The sequence below is a fragment of the Ips typographus genome, linkage group LG3, assembly GCF_016097725.1.
Source record: "Ips typographus isolate SLU linkage group LG3, UJ_Ityp_2.0, whole genome shotgun sequence".
NCBI lineage: Eukaryota > Metazoa > Arthropoda > Insecta > Coleoptera > Curculionidae > Ips > Ips typographus.
The window spans coordinates 15,822,048-15,848,329 of record NC_138424.1 but is presented as its reverse complement, the minus strand read 5'-3'; the positions used below and the strand labels follow the sequence as shown (position 1 = coordinate 15,848,329).

Below are 26,282 nucleotides of genomic sequence, written 5' to 3'. Positions count from 1 at the left end.
GTCCTACGTATGGGCGATAGTGTAGAGCAGTCACAAAGAATATGCTCCATCATCTCGTCTGAATAGGTGTTTGTTTAATTTACAGAGGCCCGATGACTAAGGTTCAGTTTGAGGGATTTGGTGTAAACTCCACAGCCTGAGCCCATTTTGGTTTTGGATCCATCAGTGTAAACTTTTATTACATCTGCCATTGAGTAGTTGCCAGCACCTTCCGTGTTGATTGTGTAGGGTTTGCTGAAAGGCAAATAGTGGCACCGCAGAGTCCACTCTAGCCTCCAATAGTGGAAGCGAGTTGGTCGCCTCTTTCCAGATACAAACCCTCTGCCGACCAACTTCTACACTGGTTTCAATTTCCATCCATCCAGACCAGAACCATGTTCCATCGTAGAGGTGATAACACCCCTCCCTGCGGGCAGCCTCTTGTTACCATGCCTCTAATCTTGACATCCTGTTCTCTTATCTGTATGATTCTTTTAGAAAACATCTTGAATATCCACCCGGTTACTGTTTCTGGAGTGTTCCTCCCAGCTAGCGAGTGGTTAATTTTATTGAAGGCTGTTTTGCCAAATACCCCTTTGATATCAATATATAGTATACCAAGGGTGGACTTTATTGTCCAGCGACCTTTCCATACGTCCTGCCAGAAGGATGAGAGGCTTATGGGTCGGTATGCTTTGGGTGTGGTATAGTCCATCCTCCCTGGTTTTGGTAGGAACACCACTTAGACCTCCCTCCAACAGGCTGTACATACATATTGAGTTTAAATCATTCTAAATCTTTGTTAAATCTATTAAATCTTGTTAAAACAACTTAAATCTCTTAAATATTTGGTTATTAGCTTATATTCATAGATGGAGCCAGTAAAAATATGACCCTTAAGACATTTAACAAACGGTAGCCATGCGATAACGAAAAGAAAGAAAAGTAAATACAACCGAGAAAAAAAAGACAGATAAAACTTCTGAAGATGATGATGAGTTGCCATATGAAAATTCAAGTGAAGATAATGAAACAACTTTTAGTGATTTTGGGGATCAATGTAGCACACTCCAAAGCTTAAGCATTGCGACCTCAGGGAATATACATTTGGAGTTGCATACATGTATGCAGTATTTTATGACATTGGGTGGTTTCTAATCTATGTTCTGGAAGAAGTGTTGGAATAAAAGCTGTGAAGGTTAAGTTTTAAAATAAAAGACCTAGACAGGTTTGTTTGGCCAAAAACTGAGAATGTTTAGAGAGTCGACACTGATAAGTTTGAAATGTTTTCTGTTTTGGTGCCCTTTTCCTTTAAAACTTATTTTTGAAACATCTTTCCTTTCTGCTCTAAGATTATTACACAGAATAATTTATAAAAATAAATATTTAGCTAAGTCTTGAACACCAAGAAACATTAAATCCCCTTAAATCTGTTTCACCTTAAATCTGCATAAATCTCCTTCCCTTAAAATTGTCTAAAATCCTTAAATCTTCTTTACTTTATTCTAAATCTCTTTAAATCTCAATAAATCTGAAAAGGTTTTAAATCATCAGTGAAAGGATGTTCTCTGTACGCCTAAAGGTTTCGGAGATATTTGCTAAAAACTAATTTTTTCTTGTCAATTTTACCACCTTGTATCTCTAAAATGCACCATTTTAGAGGGTAAATTTTTCTTCTTCTTTAATTAAATCTGTCGATGTGTTAATTGGGTCGCCTTAGGAGCTCTTGGGATGTCGATTGCCAGCTGTCCTTCCTTCTCTTAGGTGGTCTTCCTGAGGGTCTATCTCCCGTTGGTCTGTTCTGGAATGCTATCTCGGTAGTAGATCTTCTGCCATTCGAGTTACATGAGCCTGTCATTGGCGTTTCCTTTGCCGCCTCCATCTCACCACGTTCTGCACCCGACTTTCATCTCTTATAACTTCGTTCCTGACTCGGTCTCTTCTTGTCTTTTCGAGTATGCTTCTTAGGGTTTTCATTTCTGTTACACGCAGCATGTTTTTTGTCTTAGTTATTTTTTCTCCCGCTTCAATACCATAAGTCATGATTGGCCTAACGTAAGTCTTGGAAATCATGATCTTGTTGTCAATACGCATATACTTATTTGCCCATACCACCTATCGTAAGCATCCAGCTATTGCGACTGGTGATCAGTTATGTCCATGCCCACCTACTTAAACTTGGATACTTGCTAGATAGGTTGATTTATAGGACTACGCGCTTACACCTTATGAGTTCTCTGGTTAGGGTAATGTACATTAATTTTCCTACTGATATCTTCATGTTTAGTTGTGCTGCTGTTAGATGTAATTTATGGAGCTGTCGTTGCAGGTCATCCTCTATTTCTGCGATAAGAACTGCGTCATCGGCGTAGCATATTAGGCTAATTTTGTTTTGACCCATTCAATAGCCGAAACCCAGCGCTGACACTTCTATGATTTTATCCATTATTAGGTTGAATCGATTATGTTAACCACGCGAAGTTAATGAAGTTCTTCCAGGAAAAGGGAATCGATGACAATGATATAAACTTATTCATTACCAAACTATACCTCAGTTTGCGTCTGTGAGAGGTGCAAACAGCATTACGGACAGGTTCCCTACTGAACGTGGGACACGGCAAGAGTGCGTGCTCTCTCCACTCCTGTTTAATTTATACTACGAGAATATCTTCAAATGTGCACTACAGAAGACAAGCGATGGTATCAAGATTAATGGCGGATTTTGTCCCTGACTGACCTTTCAAACTGTGTTTCAGGCAGTTCAAATTTTGACACCACTTTTCTTCCAGACTTTACCTGATTTTGTAGTGTTGTTTTATGTTTATTATTATGTTATGTTTATATCATTAGGTAGGAAATTTAATAAGGATTCCAAAAATGTGCTTAAAATAGTCATTTTCTCTCTCCAGGTGGGTTTTACAAGCAGTTTTGTTCCTGACTGACCTTTCAAACTGTGTTTCTGGCAGTTCAAATTTTGACACCACTTTTTTTCCAGACTCTAGCTGATTTTGTAGTGTTGTTTTATGTCATTAGATAGGAAATTTAATGAGGATTCCAAAAATGTGCTTAAAATAGTCATTTTCTCACTCCAAGTGGGTTTTACAAGCTGTTTTGTTCCTGATTGATCTTTCAAACTGTGTTTCTGGCAGTTCAAATTTTGACACCACTTTTCTTCCAGACTTTACCTGATTTTGTAGTGTGGTTTTATGTCATTAGATATAAAATTTAAAGAGGATTCCAAAAATGTGCTTAAAATAGTCATTTTCTCACTCCAAGTGGGTTTTACGAGCAGTTTTGTTCCTGACTGATCTTTCAAATTGCGTTTCTGGTAGTTCAAATTTTGACACCACTTTTCTTCCAGACTTTACCTGATTTTGTAGTGTGGTTTTATGTCATTAGATATAAAATTTAAAGAGGATTCCAAAAATGTGCTTAAAATAGTCATTTTCTCACTCCAAGTGGGTTTTACGAGCACTTTTGTTCCTGACTGATCTTTCAAATTGTGTTTCTGGTAGTTCAAATTTTGACACCACTTTTCTTCCAGACTTTACCGGATTTTGTAGTGTTGTTTTATATCATTAGATAGGAAATTTAATGAGGATTCCAAAAATGTGCTTAAAATAGTCATTTTCTTACTCCAAGTGGGTTTTACAAGCAGTTTTGTTCCTGATTGATCTTTCAAACTGTGTTTCTGGCAGTTCAAATTTTGACACCACTTTTCTTCCAGACTTTACCTGATTTTGTAGTGTTGTTTTATGTCATTAGATAGGAAATTTAATGAGGATACCAAAAATGTGCTTAAAATAGTAATTTTCCCACTCCAAGTGGGTTTTACGAGCAGTTTTGTTCCTGACTGACCTTTCAAACTGTGTTTCTGGCAGTTCAAATTTTGACACCACTTTTCTTCCAGACTTTATCTGATTTTGTAGTGTTGTTTTATATCATTAGATAGGAAATTTAATGAGGATTCCAAAAATGTGCTTAAAATAGTCATTTTCTCACTCCAAGTGGGTTTTACAGGCGTTTTCAAACTTTAACATCACTTGACTTTACCAATAATAATTTCTCCTTGACATTACCAAATTTTGTCGTATTTTTTTGGCAGCTTTATTTCAAATTCACATACGCTTTGAATTTGGTAGACTGTCTTAGTCAGGGTGAGAAAACTTCTGGGAAGGTAGACTCCAATGTTTGACCTTGTTCTGTTTTAACAGTGTTAATAGATATGATGATTCCCCAATGGAAAGTTGAGGAGAAAAAGCGCTTCACAAGCAAAAAGACCAAAACAATATGTTACTTATGAGATACGTTACTTTAACGTTAAATACCAATTAATCAATCGAATTTATGGTTACCGGGACTGATAAAGCCTGTTTGATTAAGTTAACGCAAATGGTTAACCATAAGGATACAAGATTTTTTTTCGATGTGTGGTGTTTTGTAAAAGTTATTGGCTTACTAGATATTTAGGAAAGACCAAATTTTGGAAATTTCTTTAATGCTATCTAGCCGATTTATTATTGCCTCTAGAAAAATGCTAAAATTGCAGATATTTGTGAGCTTTTCGAACTTGCATATATTGCAGATGCAATTCGAGATCCCTCTACATGTAGAACCAACTTGGGACACACAGTATATTTTGCAGTGGTGACGTTGCAGCAATGTAAACAATTTACATTATAAAACAGGTATAGTCGGATTTTTACCTTTTGAGAATGACGTCATTTTTTCACATCTTTGTTTCTCGCATATCAAACATATGAAATAAACAATTTTAGCAAAAAAGGCACGTTGTTAGTTTTGTCATCATTCATTCTGTCAAATTAAAAACGTTGACATTTACTGTCACTTTGATATAAACAAATATCAAAGGTATAAAAATGCTGCGCTACAATGAGCAAGCCCAAATGCTAATTCTAAATGTGCTGCTTTTTTTGGAGTACGAAAAGAAACAGTTTCCAGATGTCATTCCAATTGATTATTCCAATGTGTATGATAGAGCATCACAGGCTTTAAAAGTGAGTACTGCTACCCAATGCCGAATGAAAAAGGCTGGAATTCCAGCTGACGACTCCTATTTTACCAACATTTCTAAGACAATGTCGGTCAGTAAAACCAAAATAACCGCTTTTATGAAAAACAAAGAAGTTGGTAATGTTGGTATGCCAACTTACTATTTTCGCTTTATTGTGCACAGCACAATAACACAACACAAAATCAATGAACATTAATAATATATTATGTTATTAGGAGTAGAAGAGATATTTAAGAGAGTGCAAGCACACCTATTCACTGAATGAATGATGATTAAACTGAAACTCTCATGATCATATGATTTTCAAGGCACTTGATCATCAGTCACTTCTGAACACACTAATTTTTCAAAGCATTTGTAGGTTAAAACTTGTGATCTAATTCCAGACATGCGTGTTTTTTCACCTGCATGACGTCATTCTCAAAGGGTAAAAATTTGACTATAGGTATCTATTTTTATCACTCTTTGTTTGGATTACCATAACCGAAAACTAAGGTCTCATTAATTATTCAGTAACATAAAACGAGTCTGAGATGAGTAAGAGACATTTGAGTCATATTTGAGACCACATAATATTTGAATAAAAATTGAGATTCTTGTCAAAACAAATCATCTTCAGTAGTTCATTAATAGCTAGAATTGTACAAAAGAGAAGACGTTTTGTGAAATTGTGATGTGGACCATAAAAAGTTACACAATAAAATAATGCTAAGCGTATTCAAACGGTGTCGTTCCGCCTATTAACTGACCCGGTCGACATTTCTTGCCACATTAATATCACTTCCTTGCACTTCCTTTGCGTTTATACGCAAACAGGTTGCGACAACTAAAAACAGCGAAAAAGTGCTGCAATTACTAAGAAACGCTTAATATTAAGTAACTTTTATTTTTAAACTTCACTGCGTGCCATAGTCGAAATTTACAAGCGAACGCCTCCGCAAACACCTTATGAGCAACAACAAATCGACTAGTCAATTAACAATTCATGACACATATCGTTTAATACTTACTGTTTTAATCCTTCGTCCAAAACTTTTAAAATTAATTGCATCCCCTGCCTGCCAAATTTCTCCACCCAACTGAGAGGATTGTTAGCGAGGGCCACCCTAAGACTTTCGGTACAATTCAGCAGCTTGTTCAGCTGGATGTATTCGCTCTTTAGGTGGGTTTCCAAATAGGTTAGGTAGTCTTCTGGATCGTTAAATCTATTAACTGGAGAACAGTATTTTCATAAAAACTCCCTCAATGTGCAGATTGAACTGTTTTACCTGATTCGGTTTTGTTTTTATTCTGCATCACTAGCATCTTCTTCTTCTGCTCTAAAGGCAAATTGAGAAGGGGTTGCTTCTTTTCATCTTTTATGTTCATGTCGCTCTAAAATAAAATTTTCAAGCTTAATTGGTGATATTGTTGTATTGTTTTAAACAAACTTTTTGAGATAATGTACTCAGTTAAATGCTTACACTAGTCATACAACTACTGTACTACCATTGCTGTCTTGGAAATGGTGAGGTATTCAGTGTCTGTTAAATGAAGAAGAATTTTCTGTTTCTAGGGATTTCTTCACTTTTTGAGTTATCTAAATACACTGGACAGTTTTTAAAATGCAACTTGAATACAACATTCTTTTAGTTTTATATCTTCCTTTTGGCAAATGACAATTTTTTTCAAACATGTCCTGGTACAAATACTTTTTTTTTTTTCAAGTTGTCATCCAATTCGTATATCTAGAGGTTTTCACCAGTTTGGCGTTTAAGGGTTTATAAAATTTATTGGTAAATTCCTAAAATGGGTTTATTTTTACATCTTTTTATTCAAATTCAACAATTTCTTTAGTTTTTTTGCTGAAGAAATACGGGATAACCAAAATTACACTTAAAACTACCATAGTCCATATTCTCACAATGGAGTAGTGAGTGTAAGTGAAAAACACAAAAAGTCGATCTCCATAAATTTTGAAATTTTCTAATAAAATTTGTAAACCCCCCTATTACCAAACGGACAAAAAGGTCTAAAAATATTGACCATAAGACTCGACTATAAGGTTATTTTGAAACATAAAAAACATTTTTTCGAGAAATGGGGTTCTGACTGAATTTTTCATTTTTTGACTACACCTCAGTCACAACCTGTATACTCGAATCTGTGACAACTTTCTAAAAGATTATTTAAGTAATCAGAAAGAAAAAAAAAACTTTTTTCTACAAGCGTGCGCGAATAATAACATTCCCGCACTAGTGCGTAAAGAAATCATTTTCTCTATGTTGGTCCCTTTTCTTTATGAGGCAGTATTATATCTGATAAGCAAGTATATTATAAAACTTCTGGCAACAACGCACGACCTTTTTGACATACAGTTGTAGAAATCAGTGGTAAAATGAGAGAACCATTGAATCTCCTATCTTTTGCGCACACCTTTCTTACTTTGAAAGTAGTAAATTGCGCATTTTTCCAAACAATGCTATTTTAATTATGCAGGGTAGTTCAGAAAAAAGCGTATGCTACGTGCAAATTGTTTTTGATCCTTTGTGAACCGGTTTCGGCCTTTTAGGCCATCATCAGCACTCAAATTCGACAGATCAAGGCTGATCCACCGGAGACCACCACGCAATCAGCCACCGACCACATGTCCAGACTGAAGGACAGAACTCAAGACGTTTACAACAATTCTTTTCTCATATCCAGGGTCTCCTACCCATTCCCTTGATTTTGATATGGTTCTGGATTTTTTGATATACCCTTTAATTGACCCAGACGGTCGGGTTTAGAACCGGCCAAGGTTGCCCTTGGTATAAAACCCTACTCCGCAGGGTACACTTTGTGCACGGAGTGAAAGAACCCTATTACATAAGTTTTAAATCAATAAGTTTTACAATGTGTATTTCTTTGTTGTGCTGCTCATCTGGGGCCTAATTCTTGAAAGCAGGGAACGGAAATGTCAGGGGAAGTGTTGATAGAATGTGACAAAAGCTGACAATAACTGTGATTCCTGTCACATTCGACAGGTCTTTCTCTTGATAACTCCCTTCCCTCGTTTCAAGAATACGCACCCTGGTGGACGGCCGGAGATTTGACGAATGCCTGGGAATTATAAAACTGTTCAACTCATTTTTCAGGAGGATTTCCCCATACTTACAAAATGAGTCTCTCTCGTCAGATTTTCAGGTGCTGAAGATGACCTTATAGGTCGAAACCGGTCCAATCTATTTTAACTACTGTTATAAACTTACTAAAAGCTCCTCATATTTCATATTGATGTCCTTCTCGGACATCGAGGAAAGCTTTTTCGCATAGTCCTCATCCTCCGGAACGTCTGTCTCCGAGCTGGGGCCCACGGTCGAGGCGGGCCTCGTCCCAGTGGGCTTTTTGCCGGTTCCCGTTTTGAACCATGAGTCAAACTGAAACAGAAAAGTTACTCATTATTTAAGTCAAATCAGTCACAGGTAAACTCTTTTAGCACTCAAGCAATAATTATTAGATAACAGTATAAGTAGCGGGACGCAGGAAATACAAAAGCCGTTATCGAAAACGCTTTACTTGGGTTAGTTTACAAACCTGGGAAATACATATTAATTAAAACCACTAAATCCGTAACAGACTTTATGAAGACGACCTTTTCAAAAAAACAATTTATAGAGAAAAGGTAAGTAGTTTCAATTTGCTGAAAAGATACAAAATCACAGACCAACCCACCTAATCCTAGCCGTGCAATATGAAATAGACCAATCACGGGCGATTCTAACCGTTCTATATGGGATTGATCAGTTATAAAATTGAAAAGTGCCTACATAGTCCTACCGTTGAATGAATAACCCTCATTTGCACAGTCGTACTTTAAGCCAAGCTTAAGTTAAGAGTGGTTCAGACGGTGTAGAAAACAGTTGTATAAAGTCACAGTCTGGACCACGCTTAACTTAAGCTGGGCTTGAAGTTCGACAGTGCAAATGGCGCTAAGAGTAATCCTAGATGGCATATTTTTGAAACGAGGGAAGAAAAGTCTGTAGAATGTGACAGGTACCCGTTATTGTCACCTTCTGTCACAGTGTATCTGTTGAATATGCAGTATAAGTTAGGTATAACTTAAGTAAGGTTACGTTTGTTATTAAGCTAATAGGTTGGCTCCGAGACAATATTTATAAATTTGGTGCCTTATCTGAGCAGCAACATAGTTTTGTCCCGGGTAAATCTACTGCATCTAATCTGTGTGTTTTTAGTGACTTCTGCTTTAGAGCCATAGAGAATAAGAAGCAGCTGGATGTCATTTACACAGATGTTGAAAAGGCTTTTGACAGAGTAAATCATCATATTGCTTCAATTGGCTTTACAAATAATGTGGTTGCCTTCATGGATTCATATCTGTCAAGGAGAGCTTACTCAGTGCGGATGGGTAAGGAGTATCATTTCCTATGGTAATGATAAAGAACAGGAGTGACTCGCCATGGTTCACTAAGGATTTAAGGATCGCTTCTAAAAATATGAGATGTCTCCAATAAACTTTTTATCGAATGTGATGACTTTATTGCCTACTTTAATAAATATCGAATGATCTTTCGTAACACAATTCGTCTGGCGAAACAATTATACTTTTCATCTAGACTGAACAAATCTAGCAATAGGTCCAGAGAAGCCTGGAATATCGTTCGTGATCTTACAGGGAGATCGTCTACTCGTGCTGTACCTAGTGATATTCAGCCACATGAGTTCAACTCACTTTACTGTGGGGTGGCGGCTGCCCTCGCTGGGGACATTTCCTCGGGCTCCAGCGACCCTAGATCTTACCTTGGGCATCTTTCTGTGACTCAATCATTTTTTCAATAAGACCAAGATCCTTGCCAAGATCCTACATTTTGGGTGTTCCAAATGTTTGTTCTTTTTTTCCTGTTTTTGTATGGGTTTTCAGGGCTTTGTCAATGACTTGAGTTTCCGACAATAAAGCTACTTTTTTGATTGATTGAGTACTCTGAGAAATACTATGCAACTTCTGGGGTTCCGCAGGGAAGTAACATAGCTCCTCTGCTGTTTTTGATTTTTATTAATGACTTGCCAGGGTGCATTACAGGCTCTCAGTGCCTGCTGTTTGCTGATGACTTCATGATCCTTAAGGAGGTTTCTTCGCAAGCACTTCAACAAGATCTGGACTTTGTGTATGGGACTGGTGTAGGGATCTTGGAGTCACTATTGGGGCTGATTTTAATTTTAGAATGTATTATGAAGATATTGTTAATAGGGCCTATAGAGTCCTGGGCTTTGTCATGAGAAACACTAAATATTTCCAGAATATTGACATTGTAATCAGGCTTTACAATAGCTTTGAAAGGCCTCACTTAGAGTATGAATCTAGAGTTTGGTGTCCCACAACTGACTATCATAAAAAGCTCATTGAAAAAGTACAAAAAAAATTATTGAGATTTCTCTATTTGAAAAAATGTAATTACTCTGTCTATCCATTATTAGTCTCCTACAGGACTATACTTGGCATATTTGGAATGCAGAGTCTCCTAGATAGGTAGTCGTTTACTATGTCGTTAACAATATTAAATATAATTGCAGCTTAATTGATAGTATCAAATTTATAGTTCCTCAAGTCAACTTTAGATGAAGAAATAAGAATATATTTTATGTCAATACAAGCGGTTCCCCACTTGACATCATGCTTAGTAATTGTAATTGGTTTTTATGTGAAAACAACATAGACATTCTGTCTGAAAGTCAAATTAAGTTTCTTCAGCCTTCCTAGACCAACACTTGATTGTCGATACTTTCTTGTTGTGTTTCTCTCTTTAATTTGTATGTTACTTAGTCCGTATCTTAATTTTACGTTAATTGTAGTTCTTTTACTTCTGCCACCCCATTGCATGTAAATTACCTCTAGCAGGTGTTTGTAATGAGTACCTTTGAATCATTTTGTTATATGCAATAGAGTTTAATAGTCTTTTTTATGTGAATGATTCCACTGGGTAACTTTGTCAACACTATCAACACTTCTTTTGAGAATTCCTTCCCTGATTGCAATAATTAGGATCCTGATGTACTAGTAAAGGTTCAACACTCCTTACTACATTGAATTTTTATTCTATTTTCTCATACACTAGTTCTTCTTAGTACCTACTTAAGTGACGTAAATTTAAATCAATCGTTAAGATATCTTCTTTATAAACTATCCAGTTTAATAACTGACCATAAAATCAATTTAGTTGTTGAAATATGCCGTTAGGACATAAAAACATATCATTTTTACGTTTACATTTCTTTAAATTTATAATCACATCAAACCAAATATCACTGTTGCAACAAATGAAATGTTATATATTTATTGAAGGATACATCGTTATCAGAGCAGCTGCTTCACAAACAGTAATTCAAAAGAAATAGCCGAAAACAAATAAAATATTTAATCAAACATACACTTTAAATTCATAATCAGTTTTTTTAATAACCTTAACAGCCATCTTTTTTTGGTCGTACACCACTTTGTCTTAACACAAAAATGATATCATCGAAGAGTTTGAATATTATTTCTCTAATCCTACAGACTTAGGGCGGAATTCAGGGATGATTGATGTTGATGATTCAACGAGGGCCTAATCACAGACAAACAGGATATTAAAAACAAATGGACATTATACCTGGAGACACTCTTCCATGACCAAAGACCGGAAGTCAGATACCCAGCTTCAGAAGTTATTACGGGGCCGGATATACTGCATCGAGACAGCATCGAAGCTGAATTCCTAAAACTATTGGATGAAGAAGGAATAACCTGGATCACAGAAATCTTTAACAATATCTACAACACCGGAAACATTCCGCAAAAATGGCTACAATTAGAATTTATAGCGCTGCCCAAAAAAAACAGGAGGAAAAAAGTGTGAAGAATATCGGACTATCAGCCTAAATTTCTCTTCTTAGCTGTCTGAGCTGTCATTTCTCCGTTTAAGTGAAAACAAAACTCAGAGTCGATCTCCACAAAATATTATTATTATTTAGAAATCTAACGGCTTTTTTGATTGGCAGGTTTAGTGCAAAACCAGTGTATTGCCACACTGTTTCAATGACATTTGATAGAGCAGGATACAGATAGATTAGTTTTGCACGCCATAATATGGCGACCCCAAAACAAAAACCTAAAAGCTGATGATGGTTGCCAAAATCTGAAACTTTTTATTTGATTTATGATAATGCTACGTTGTAGAGGAGGAAGAGTGACAGGGTAGAATGCCATTTATTTTGAGTTATTTCAGCAAGTGAATCAGGAAAGTCTCAGAAGAGTATCCACAACATTAACAGCATAAATCGATTAAAAAATTAGAACGGACTCCGTGACGTCAAAAAATCATCTACCATACATACAGGGAGTAAGAAAAAATAGAATATTTTCGAAAAAATATGATTTTTTGTGAGTTTTTAATCACATTTTAGACCGAATTGGTAAACCTACTTAAGCTTCAGGGCACTGTATAAGAAAATGCGAAGAACAGAGATATAGACAGTCAATTCGGGTTCATAAACGCGGTCGGCACTAAAAAAGCCACTGTTTGGAGATTTTTTTACGTTAATTGTGACGTAATATGCCTGTCATTCTTGAAGATGGAGGACAAAGACCTCAGAATAATTTCAAATCTCTACTGGAACCAGACTGTGTGCATGAGACTGGATGGGGAACAGACGGAGCAGGTAAAAATACTAGGTGGGGTCAGACAGGGCTGTATCCTCTCGCCGCTAATATTGAATATGTACTCGAAAAAGATCTTAAACGAAACCCTTGACAGAGTAGGGAAGGGTATCTTATTGAACGGAGTCAGAGTAAACAATAGCAGATACGCTGACGATATCCTGCCATGGTGATGGCAGATAGTTTAGAAAGACTACAGACGTCAAGGATCGAATTACACACTACAGTCAACAGCATGGAGTTAAGACCAACGTCCGAAAAACTGGTACTGTTAGCTTGGAAGCGTCTTAAATGAACAACGGGACATTGAACAAGAAATAAAATGCCGTATAGGAACAAACAAAAAGGAAGGTTTTTAACAAAATGAGAGCCACAATATAATTCCCATAACAAAAGTGAGGCACCTAAGATGCTACGTCTTCTCAATATTACTGTAGGGAGTAGAAGGCTGGACGCTGACAGACGCCACCACAGAAAAGAATTGAAGCATTTGAGATGAGGTTGTATAGAAGAATCCTCAAGATACCATGGCCCGCATAACGAACAAGGAAGTGGCGCAGAAAACTCGAGTACCTGGGACATGTCATGAGAAATCAGCACCGATACTCCCTACTACAATTCATAATGCAAGGGACGGTCAAAGGAAAAAGAGGAGCTGACAGAAGAAGAACCTCATGGCCGCAGAACCTGGTTCGGAAAAACCTCATTCGAACTATTTCGAGCCGCCACCAACAGAATTATAATTGCCAACATTCGAAACGGATAGGCACCCGAAGAAGAAGAAGGTCCAATCTGAGTAGAGTGAATATAAAAAACAAAATATCTTAATATTGAATTTTTTTCTAGTGCTTCTGTATAGCTCCTAGAAGTTTAGCTCCTAACAATTTATTATTCCATTTAGAATTAGAAACTTTCTTCAGAAGCAACTACCCGTATCATCCACGAACTAGTAGAAAAATATACCAAGGAACTAAAAAACAGAAAAGCCCCAGAAATCGACGAATTGAACAACGAACTGATAAAGCACGGAGGTAAACCACTAAGCTAACAACTAGCCAATCTTTACCAGAATATCTTAAATGAAACAACTATACCAACGGACTGGAAGAAAAGCATCACTATCGATATCTTCAAAAAAGGCGACAAAAAACAACCAGCAAACTACAGAGGAATAACTCTCCTAAGCGCCGTGATGAAACTATTCACGAAAAGCATATGCGGTATCATCTCAGAACAAATACCCATAATGGAAGAACAACAGGGATTCAGGAAAAACAGTTCTACCACAGACGCCATATTCATCATTCGACAAATAGTCGAGTAATCAATCGAATACGAGAAACCGGCATAAATCTGAACAAAGCATTTGATCGAGTGAGGCTAAATGATATCACAACCATATTGAGACGGGGCAGCATTCCGGAAGAAATAGTAAGAACTAATGAAAACATGAACACCAATTCAACGACCAGAATACTTGTGAACAACAACCTGACCCAAGAAGTGCGCATATCAACAGGAATAAGACAGGGAGACTCTCTAAGCCTGGTACTCTTTAACCTAATCATGAACGAAATATGAATAACAAAGGAGACATAATGTCAGACATAGTGCTTCGCGGATGACGCAGTAATTATATCAGAAAACGAAGATGAGCTGCAGAGACTAGTTGAAAATGGTGAGGTTTTGTTTTTTGTTTATCAATCCCAATCCTCTGACCGGTTTCGCCGTATTACGGCTCATCAGAGAGGCTATAGGGCTTGATAACAACTATCTGCAGAGACTACTTCATCAATTCTACCCAACAGCGAAACGCTACAATATGTCGATTGCGACAAACAAGGCAAAATCACTAGTTGTAGCAAAAGAACCTAGAAGATGCAAACTAGCTGTTAACGACAAAATAGTAGAACAAGTGATGTCCTTCAGATACTTAGGGGTAGAAATAACCGCCCATCAAGACAGGAGATCTGAGGTAAAGAATCAAATAGATAAGGCCTCTAGAATAGCCGGATGTTTGAAAGACATTATACGGAAAAACCAGTTCCTAAAAATAGAAGCAAAGACCAGAATATATAAATCATGCGTAAGACCAATAATCACATATGCCGCAAAAAACACGGCAGACACCAGCAGAACCAAGAGCATAACCCGAACGGCAGAGATGAGAACGCTCCGAAGTATCACGGGACACACGGTACATGACAGAATATCCAACCAAGTAATAAGACGAATCTGCGACATACAGGACATTGTAAGATTGACGAGACAGAGACGGCGAGAGTGGAATCAACACAACAACAGAATGGAAGACAATAGAATTGCTAAAATTGCGAGAGACGGAACCACACTCTAGAAGACCGCCAGACAGACCACCAAAGATAGCTGGATGTCGACGTCGCAAGGAACTCATTAAAGCTGGAAAAACAAGCTGAAAGCCTATTTCAAGAAGAAGAACTTTCTTTGTCTCTTGACATGTTGTCGTATTTGCCACCGTTTTTGAGATATCTGCAGAATTTAACTTAACTTTACAGTACATTTGAATTAATTCTCTTCTTTTCTTGCCAATAACTTCATTCTTTATTTCAACTTAAATATACTATGTCTTCTTATGTTTTAACACTTTTACTGACATTTTCTGACATCATGATTGTTGTAACTAATAGAGATATTCAAGGACTATTGGCGACTTGTGATCGTTCTGGCTATTCTTTTTATTTTTGCCAAATTTTAATTTAAAGTTGGCAACAGTTGAATCGACATAACAACTTTAACCTAAACCGAAAATTTAAATTAATTATCTTGTACTGTATACTGTGTACTGTGTATGTTGTTATAATAGTAAACTTAAAGTAAAAATAGAAATTAGCATAAGATATGATATCCTATGTCAAACAAAGCGCATGGGTCAATTTCATGCTGCCATTCGACGAAAAATAAGGCAAACAAAAATTATCGCTCGGTGGTATAAAAAACGAAAAGCTCTATCTACTAAATTACATTTAGCGTACGTTTTAATTGTTTTAAACGGTTGCATTTAATTTGGCAAGCTTCATTATTGTTTGAAAGTCATATAGATATGGCCAAATTACAGAGAATCGACCGATTTTCTAACGAATTTGTGCAGGATATCATAGATTCTGTTGATACAGTGTTGTTTGATGTTGACGGTAAGTTGTAATATAAGATTATAAATTATTTAAGATTATACAGGTAAAACTAAACCCGGCGACAGGAAAACCATGTAAGTGACAGAGAACCATTGATAATTGCATGCGCGAGACAAAGACCTAAAAAAAGTCCAGGTAGCTGGAACGTTTGCTGCGATGTTGTCAAACGTCTCTCTGAATCCGTCAACTAGATGCAAACTTAATTTTGTAACTAGAACTTCCTTATCATTTCCATTTATTTTGAGAACGTACGAGTATTTAAGGTTTCGGCTTTTGCGTATGTACATACATTTGTTTAAAAACTTATTGCCAATAGGCCAATAGCAAAATTATGTAACTAATCCAGTGGAATCCATGAAAAAAAATAACGAGTGTTTTAACGGGATTTACCATTGTAAATGGTTCTTACGCTAAGCCGAAACAAACCTTATTTACTTTGAAAATTAAGCTGTTAATTGCAGTGGAAATTGTTCCTGTTTGAAGACTCTTTCTGTCTCCTTTTATAATAGCAGTAAACAAAAACAGAAACTTTGATTTTTCCTTAAAAACAAAATAGTTTAAAGGCAACTAGTCCAGGCAACGAAAAGGTATAGAGAGAAATGCTTGGAACACAATTTTTGACTTCGTAACTTTGATTGGACTAGTTAGGAGGTCAACATATCAAAAGTCTCATTTTTCAGTTTTTGGTTATATCTCGGAAAGTATATGTCCTACCAACGTGACTTCTCTATACAAATTGATATTTTGTATAGTTTTCGAGATATCCGCTCTTCAAAGTCTGTAATTTTATAATTTTTCATATTTTTTTGTTCTTTACCCATGCACCGAAAAACTAAATACTGGCCATAGATATCGTCCGGTGCAGCTGCTAACTCACTGTGCACGGGGACCAGGCAGTTGTTCTCAATCTTCCACTTCATCTGAGGAGGCAGGACATTTTCTAGCCACAACTGAACTTAATGGAATGTTCTGAGTGAATGCTGTTTTACTGCTCCTTCGGTGGGAGGAAAACAAGAGATATCAGGTTTGATGGTGGCCACCGATTTCAAGAATGACTTGTACATGTAGGCATTCAGGGAGACCTCTCGCTGGAGCTCCATACCACTTTAACATACAGGTTTCACCTGCCTTTTCTACTTGGGCGGTGATAGAGGAAGGATCTGAAAAACTGCTGACACTTTCTGGATCTCTGGCGACTTCAGATACAACTTCGCAAATGCGACCTTGCTTTTTCGAAATGCGGAAGATGTTGTATCGCATCCAGTAAATGCATGCAAAAACAGCACGTCCTTGAAACCTTGGTGCTGAAAATCTTGAGACGTGAATAAAGAATCTCTCATCTTTCCACATACAGGCTTGATAAAAATAATGTCCTTATACGCATCAGCTTTAGCCATCAAAAGGACGATGAGGTCGACATCTTCTCCCACAATGCAGACAGCTGTCGTTTCCGACATTTCCACAGCCGTATCCACAATCAGAACGTCCGCACCACTTTCTGCTTGAAGGGTCCTAATCCCATTGTCCTCAAGCTTCACCTTAAGCATGTTGATGAGTCTTTTGTTAAACAGATTGGACAGAAAATCTTCTTGTTTGACGTTTGTATCGGTGTCTTCGCTGAACTAGATGTCTGCTGACTTCCTGAGTCGATAGCGCCTTTGCTGCTCTGCTACTTTTGTGCTTGAGATGAATGACGAATAACCGTCAAAAACTACAGTACAGTGAATGTAACTGTTGCAGATTGTCGATATCTTTGCACCTCTTTGCCAAATTACTTTATGAAGAAGAAGCCCTCCGTCAAATACGATTTGTAGCTGTGCGACATGTACTTCCTTGGTCGTAGTGTTAAAAGGTTTGTACAGCGCTGACTTAGTCGCTATCCTCATCCCACTTTCACTGAATAAAGCTAATGGGAACGGGGCTAATTCGTATTTCACGTATAGCTTTAAATCTTCGTCTGTTTTTTTTTGCTGTTGGATATACGTCGGAATAGCAAGAATGGGTCCACAGGAATCTTTTCGTCGTTGATTTGAACCGGTGAGTTCACTGTTGAAAGAGGAAGAGCTTTTGAGCCAATTTGATGTTGGAAAATGTTGAATTGGCCATTTTAGCCATTGCTTGCTTACCAACAAACCCTACAGCCAGCATTCAGTTAGTTATCCGGTCAAAAAGAGCGAAAAGGTGAAGACAAAAATTTCATTTTTCAAAATTACACACATTCAAGAGCGGATATCTCGAAAACTTTACAAGATATCAAAAAACTTGACGGAATAAAACTTGTAGCAAATTTAAGCAGCTTTTATTTTGTTTAGAGGTCTTGTCGGTAGGACACATAGTTTCCGAGATATAAGCAAAAAACTGAAAATTTTGAAATTATTTAGAAGAGCTCAATAGTAACCACAGAAAATCCATTAAAATACCTGCTTGAAACAAAGATGGAACAAAATTTCATAAGTCCAAGCTGTCTGAAAAAGAAGTCATGTGACCAAGTCACATTTTACTCCATCCTTATTGAGAGCATTGGTTAGCAATATGGTCCTCTCCATCAATACTATTAAACGCATAGTTTTTTTCATTTTTGACAAGTGTATTCAAAAAGGTGCTTTGAATTATGATAACATTTTAGGAGTGTTGGTACATAATAAATCTGTTATTCCCGGATCAGATGACGCGATCAAAAAATTACGATCTTTGGGAAAAAACATTGGATTCGTAACCAACAATAGTATTTACTCTGTGGAGAGTTTGCTGAAAAACTTAACGCCTTTCGAAGCCAAGGTGGACGAAATTTTTAACCCCAATTTGTCTTTGGTGCAATATTTGAAAAGGAATAATTTCCAAAAAGATATTTACCTAATTGGTTCTGCAGCTCTTAAGACACTTTTGGTAGACGCCGGCCATAAATTGATTGAGTACAAAGTCAGTATGCCATAATAATTACAATTCTTCCTGATCTGTATTATCTTTTAGGATATTTGGCCAAGAGACTTAGAAGAAACTGCTACATCCATTAAGGAACTTTCCTTGAAAACACTGGAGGTTTGTAAAAATGTGGGAGCGATTGTGGCAGACTTAGACGTGAATCAGTGCTACGGATCCATGATAGTCGCTCAAGTAATTGCCAGACAGATTGAAGAAATCGAAGTGTTTTCCGGCATGTGTGATGATCTGGCACCTCTCGGTGACAACATATTCTTTATAGGTAATTTTTTTTTAAATTAATCTGTTGATGCACCTAATCTAAAGATTAACAAGCATCCTACATACAAGCATCCTAACCTAACCTCCATTGCAGGCTTTCGCGTGTTTTGCGTACTAAACTGTTGTGACTAACCCGCACTGTACTATGCTTTTTCACAGTTCACTTCACCTTAATGTTCACCAGCTCAAACGGTTTAGTCCTTTTGAGCCACTTCAACATTTGGATGGTTGTGGAGTCTCTCTTCATGACTCCTGGCTGCTATCGCTATTTCTTCTTTGACTGTCCGCACCTGTAGCTCACGATGCCGATCCTTATTCCGAACATACCAGGATTAACCATCGTCGTTGGTACCAGGTTCTGGAACACTTGTAGGTAATTGTAGTTGCTTTGTGCAGCCCCACAACAGAAGGCCATATGTCCACACTGGTTTAAGGACTTGTTGGTAAACCAATAGTTTGTTTTTAATCGAAAGCTGCCAGCCTCGTCCCAGCAGCCAATACATGCTTTTATATTTGAGTTTCCAAGATCCCGTGAGATGTAAGCTGGTTGTTCAGGACAAAATCATCGAGCAAGTCTCACAATTCAAATATCTGGGTCTGTCGAGTTATCACGACCCAGTGAAGGACCTAAGAAGCCAGATCAACAAAGCGACTGCCATGTCGGGCTGCTTAAAGCAGATAATATGGGCGAACGAATACATGCGAAAGGATAGCAAGGTCAGGATCTATAAGACTTGTATCAGGTCAATCATGACATACGGAATAGAAACCAGAGAAGAAACCAACAAAATGAAAAGAATGCTTTAAGTAGCCGAAATGCAAACGCTCAGGATTATAATGGGAAAAACAAGAATAGACCGAATTAGGAACACCGACATTAGGGAACGATGTGGTGTGCAAGACATCGTAAGATGGGGGAGACAAAGAAAAATATATTGGTACGCTCACGTGAGAAGAATGGAAGAGGGAAGACTGCCACGCATCGCACTTGAAGGGAAACCAATAGGGAAAAGAGCACACGGAAGACCACCTAAGAGATGGAAGGACAGCTGGTCCACCTCTCAGGAACTGATCCAGAGGAACCTGCAAAACAGATCGCAAGATCTTAAATATGAATAAGAAGAAGAAAAGGAAGAAGATTTTGCGTTTTAATCACCGCAAGATGATTTACGTTTCTATTTGTAAAATTGATGTGAACAGATTTAGCCCGCCTCTGTGCAGTCCAAGCGTCTATGGTGTTTAGTGCATATTGAAGTTGTCTCCTCTACGGCATTTCCTACTGCTAGAACTGCAGTATCATCAGCAAATGTTGCTAGTTTTATGTTATGTTATACAGGTGTATCGCAAGTATGTAACAATTACAGCACGGATCCACTGCCTTGGGGGATTCCGGCGTTTACGATTTTCAACTCAGAGTATTCGTTTCTCTTGTTGGATTCTAAAGGTTTGTTGATCTAAATATGATTCTAATAGCTGTGTATACTGCAATGGAAAGAGTACTTTTAGTTTCTTGATGAGGCCTTCATGCCAAACTTTATCAAATGCTTCTAGGCACTCTTCTATTACCTCTGTTATTCTAGGTACTTGATCAACGGTAGAATGGTTATTGCGAAAGCCAAACTGCTGATCAGGAACATCAATTATTTTCTCCAGCCATCTATGAAAAAGTCCTCAAATAATTTTGATAACACAGGCAGAAGAGAAATGGGTAAGATTTAGCTTCGTTTATAGTTTTTCCGGGTTTTGGTATCATAGCTACATCTGCCGTTTTCCACAACATTGAATTTATGTTTTCTTTCATTTCTGTGATTACCTCCTTTGGTGTAACTAAGTTTATTTCTGATTTTTTTTTGTGCCGTTGCTGTTTCAGGACATTCTGTCTGTTTCTCGTTTGGTTGGAAAAAACTTTCTAGGTAAGTGGCAAATAGAGCAGCCTTTTGTTTGTCTCTAGCCCAGGTGCCACTTTCTTCTCGAATTGGAGATATTGGTTTTATTGGTCGGTTTAATCTCTTGGTGGCTTTCCAGAGTGAATAAGCTCTGATCTTCAGTTAGTTCCCTCAGGTACTTGTTTATTGACTCATTTTTAATTTCTTGGGTTGTTGGGTCAGGTTGTTTAGAGCGGTTTTGTTTTCTCTCATCCTGGACCTTTGCCACTCTTTTGTAGCTCTCCTCTTTTAAAAGATCTTGTATTTCCTTGGGATAGTTCATTCCAGCGGTTCTTGTCCTTATTTCTGGGGTGTTGTTCCATGCTGAACATCATTAATGAATTTTCTTGATTCAAATTCTAAATGATCTACTGACTTGATGGCATATTGGCACATGGCATCTGTATTCCCTAATAAGTGTGTTTGGCATTGAAGTGCCCGCCGACATTAAATTTTTCTCCTATCGTATTAAAAAAGAAGGAATATCCATTCCTGTCAATGCTATGCCTTGGAAGTGAATACACTGCTGCTACCGTATATTTTCTTGTTTTGATGTTCACACTCGCAGCCTGTTTTTTTCTTTTCATACGTACATACTGTTTTTATATTTTCTCCGTTTCATACTTCTGTCTTTCATAGTGTTTTTCATAATATTTTGTTTTATTATTACGGCTGTTCCACCTCTTACATGATAGATTTGGTATCCGTTTTATTTAATATACATTTGGTCTGCAAAATGTGTTTCCGAAACCAAACATACATCAATATGCTGGGTTTCTAACGTTACTTGCAACGCCTGCTGGTGTTGCAGAAGTCCATTTGCATTCCCCTCAATATGTAAATAATTGCCTAATTTCTGAGTGGATGACATTTTTATTAATAATTATTTATTGCATACGTAACAGGTGCTCGATACTTATTAGACGGTATTGAAAGATGGAGTGGAAAAACTGCAGTTAAAGTGGGCAAACCCAGTGAAGCTTTGGCTGATTCCATTAACGCTAGATTTAACATTTCGGATCCAAGTAGAGTTCTTATGGTCGGAGACAAGTGAGTGACATAAAACAGAAAGGTAGACCGCCGATAATTTTTTGTACACTCTACTACTGCTCAAAATGCCTCATAGTGATAATGCCTTAAAACTGCCTAAATATTGCCTGGAAATACCTCGAAATGCCTTCAAATGTTTACCGTTGAAATTATATTTTTTTTGGTCACGTGACAGTTTTTAGGTCAGATTAATTAAGGAGCATGTCTGCTTTTACAACTTGCACATGACATTTGTCATCAACCGTCAATCAGACCCTTGTCAAAATGCCATAAGGATTAATGATTTCCAAATTTTGAAGACCCAAAAGCTTAAAATTGATTTTTTTAAAAGTCACGTGACAGTTTTTAGGTTATGTTAGGTATCAACGTAAATTATTGATTCTACTTTGTGCCGAAAGCTTACGATTGATTTTCTAAGGTCAGGTGACTGTGGTTCCAAATTCTGACAAACAAAAAATATTTTTTGTAGGGTTGCCTGAAATTATGGGTTATATTTTGACGTTTGCACGAATCTTCTAACTGTGACAGTGACCAAGTTAGCACGCGTCAAATAAAGACACCTATCATTTAAAAGAAACAGTTAAAAAATTGGTATTTTAAATTTAGACTGGTAAAATTGTAAGAACTACGTCACGTGACTTTGATGATTCAACTTTAGAAAATTGATAAATCAAATTTAGACAGTTGTAAAAACTTAAATTGCAAAATACAAGTCACGTGACTCGGATAATTCCATTTTTGAGCTTGCAACACTGTAAAAGCCATTTCACATTGTCAAAAAAAGTCACGTAACCTTTAAAACGCAGTTTAAAGTTTAGAAAATTGATAAATCAAATTTAGACAGTTGTAAAAACTTAAATTACAAAATACAAGTCACGTGACTTGGATAATTCAATTTTTGAGCTTGCAACACTGTAAAGGCCAGTTGACATTGGAAAAAAACAGTCACGTGACCTTCAAAACGCAGATTAAACTTTGGAAAATTCATAAATAAAATTTAGACAGTTGTAAAAACTTAAATTTCAAAATACAAGCCACGTGACTTGAATAATTCAATTTTTGAGCTTGCAACACTGTCACGTGACCTTTGAAACGCAGATTAAACTTTGGAAAATTCAAAAATAAAATTTAGACAGTTGTAAAAGCTTAAATTGCAAAATACAAGCCACGTGACTTGGATAATTCAATTTTTGAGCTTGCAACACTGTAAAAGCCAAAAATTGAATTATCCAATGTGAAAAACAGTCACGTGACCTTTAAAACGCAGATTAAACTTTGGAAAATTCATAGATAAAATTTACACAGTTGTAACAACTTAAATTGAAAAATACAAGCCACGTGACTTGGATAATTCAATTTTTGAACTTGCAACACTGTAAAAGCCAGTTGACATTGTCAAAAACAATCACGTGACCTTCAAAACGCAGTTTAAACTTTGGAAAATTGATAAATAAAATTTGGACAGTTGTGAGAACTTAAATTGCAAAATACAAGTCTCGTGACTTGGACAATTCAATTTTTGAGCTTGCAACATTTTAAAGTCAGTTCACATTGTGAAAAACAGTCACGTAACCTTTAAAACGCAGTTTAAACTTTGGAAAATTCAAAAATAAAATTTAAACAGTTGTAAAAACTTAAATTACAAAATACAAGTCACGTGACTCGGATAATTCAATTTTTGAGCTTGCAACACTGTAAAAGCCAGTTGACATTGTGAAAAACAGTCACGTGACCTTCAAAACGCAGTTCAAACTTTGGAAAATTGATAAATCAAATTTAGACAGATGTAAGAACTTAAATTGCAAAATACACGTCAGGTGACGTTGATAATGCAATTCTGAGCTAGCACCACTGTAAAGGTCAGTTGACATCTGTCAAAATGAATCACGTGACCTTTAACATGTAGTTTAAACTTTGAAAATTTGGTAAATTAAATTTAGACTATTTTAGACAGTAGTTGTAAAACCTGAAATTGTAAGAGACACATCACGTGACTTTGATTATGCAATTTTAGAGCTTGCAACACTGTAAAGTCCAATTGACACCTGTCAAAACCAGTCACGTGTCCTTAAAAATGAAAATTTTTAAAGTTACCTCGAGTGTGTACACCAAAATACCTCGGCGATCTACTTTACTAAACTTAATCAATACATTTAAGTTTTTTTGTACATTGTCTTGTTACAGTGTTGCCACCGACATCGTATTTGGTATAGTTGCCGGTTACCAAACCTGTCTAGTGTTGACCGGAATGTGGACCAATGATCAAGTGGAAAAATGGAACGTTCCCGACAATTGGAAGCCAAACTATGTCGCTGATAAATTTGGAGACTTTCTGTCTAAAATAAAAGACATGTGATTCCGTCTTTTCCAGTCGTTACAGTAGAGTATACAGAGTGATGACTTTAAAATCAGGAAAGAGAACTGCCAAATGTCTCTGTATATTTCTGTTCCATTACTCGATTCCTTTCTTCTTACATTTACAGAACCACGTCACTCATGCTGAAACTTATTATTGTGGTACCCTGTGTATTGTTAGTTTTTTAACGTCTTTAAGAATTGTCCTAGTTGATGTTAGCTAACTAAAAATTGTCTGACATTGAATCAAATTAACCGTTATTCTTTCTATAACTTGCGCATATACTATTATCACTCTGTATATTTATTAGGTGTAATAAAGCCATAAAAGTAAAAAAAACGTAGTTTTTAATATTTAGTCATTTTTCAAATTGTGTAGACAGACAAATGCTTATGGAAAACACAATATTTACGGCTAACCGTTTAACTGCAAAATGACCGACTCGAATGCTTGGGACACCCTGTATATTGACGCAACACAAACCTCTCAAACCAATTGAAATAAACAAAAAATGTGTGTGAAACGGAAACTAAACCATTTGATTGGTCAAACATAAAAAAAAAACTTTAAAATGTATCGTGAAGTGTAGATAATATAATAATAATACAATCAAATATGTCTGTTTAATGAATTCATAGTATTTTTTTGAAAATATTAAAAATATTGTTAATAGACAAAGATGAATCCTTTTAAAACACTTTTTAAGATATAGTGCCCTATTTATTTACCGTAATAACCACTTTTGTAGTGATGACCGGTTATTTACGGTAAGGTAAACTAAAATTAAATGTGACAAGAAAATTTACCAATATGACCAGTAAATTTATGAGTCTAATTGAAATTTGCTTGAAATATATCATTCTCCTGTCATGGCTGTCATTAATTTGAAAAGTAATTTTCGGTCAATATTTTCAAAATAAAATCCTAAGAAATAAAGACTAATGTTTAATAAAAGGCTGTTTTGATTTGTTATTTATTGTTTTAGAGATTTTCGTTTATTAACAATAAAATAAATGAAGTAAAACTTTTGTGACAAAGTAATTCTTGTACCAAATGAGTAACAATTTTATAACTTTTTTATGAATAAGTAGCCTTTTCTAAAAAAAAATAGCATTTTCAGCTTTTTGTTACTTTTCTATATTATCTCATGTTTAAATTATGACAACTAAGGTTTCTGAAATGAGAAAAATGACGCGAATCTGAAGATATTATTATTTAAACGATTTGTAATATTCCAGTAATTTACTCATAAATGTCAGAAACTTGTTTCGAAAACTGTGTTAAATTGTAATTATTGCAAATTTTACACGCTTACACTTTTGACATTAGTCACAGATATCACGTGGTTTTTGGAGGATAATTTAGCTAGGCAGTCACGTGACCACTGTCATAAATCTCAGAAACACGTTTTGTATCGAATACTGCAAGATAACTTTTCTAAACCCTGATTTTTGTCAGTCAGGGACAAAATGGCTTGTAAAATCCACTTGGAGTGAGAAAATTGACTGTTTTAAGCACATTTTTGGAATCCTCATTAAATTTCCTCTTCAATAACCTGAAAAAACACTACAGAATTTGGTACAATCAGAGAGAAAAGCAGTGTTAAAGTTTGAACTGACAGAAACCCAGTTTGAAAAGACAGTCAGAGACATAATCGCCTGTAAAACCGACTTGAAATAAGAAAATTACTAATTTAAGCACATTTTTGGAATCCTCATTAAATTTTCTATCCAATAAAGTGAAAACAGTATAAAATTTGGTACAGCCAAGGAGAAAAGCGGTGTCAAAGTTTGAACTGACAAAAACACAATTTGAAATGACAGTCACAGACAAAATCCTCTATAAAGCACACTTGGAGTAAGAAAATTACTAATTTAAGCACATTTTTGGAATC

General features: G+C 36.3%; 2 protein-coding genes and 1 long non-coding RNA gene across 8 annotated transcripts in view; 2 read left to right on the top strand and 1 right to left on the bottom strand.

The window, feature by feature from the left end:
• The window catches only part of LOC145726381 (protein diaphanous-like), a 100,438-nt gene that overhangs the window by 37,016 nt on the left and 37,140 nt on the right, over positions 1-26,282 (bottom strand). For all 6 annotated transcript variants that reach the window (XR_014177592.1, XM_081975418.1, XM_081975416.1 and 3 more), the window contains 3 exons: positions 8,245-8,412; positions 6,283-6,388; positions 6,025-6,226 (listed from right to left, as the gene is read on the bottom strand). Coding sequence is in view for 5 of the 6 variants with exons in the window: in XM_081975418.1 (XP_081831544.1) it covers positions 6,025-6,226; positions 6,283-6,388; positions 8,245-8,412 (476 nt within the window). In the remaining variant the exon portion in view is untranslated. The remainder of the gene's footprint in view (positions 1-6,024; positions 6,227-6,282; positions 6,389-8,244; positions 8,413-26,282) is intronic.
• LOC145726409 (uncharacterized) overlaps positions 4,663-26,282 on the top strand; it is a 215,061-nt gene continuing 193,441 nt past the window's right edge. Inside the window, exons 1-2 of the long non-coding RNA XR_014177598.1 lie at positions 4,663-4,969; positions 5,338-5,459. This is a non-coding gene — a long non-coding RNA (uncharacterized LOC145726409). The remainder of the gene's footprint in view (positions 4,970-5,337; positions 5,460-26,282) is intronic.
• On the top strand, positions 15,696-24,727 carry LOC145726346 (uncharacterized). The gene is made up of 5 exons (XM_081975395.1): positions 15,696-15,856; positions 18,483-18,775; positions 18,827-19,058; positions 21,888-22,032; positions 24,217-24,727. Exons 1-5 carry the CDS (start codon positions 15,766-15,768, stop codon positions 24,386-24,388), a joined length of 933 nt encoding a protein of 310 aa, XP_081831521.1. The 5' UTR covers positions 15,696-15,765; the 3' UTR covers positions 24,389-24,727.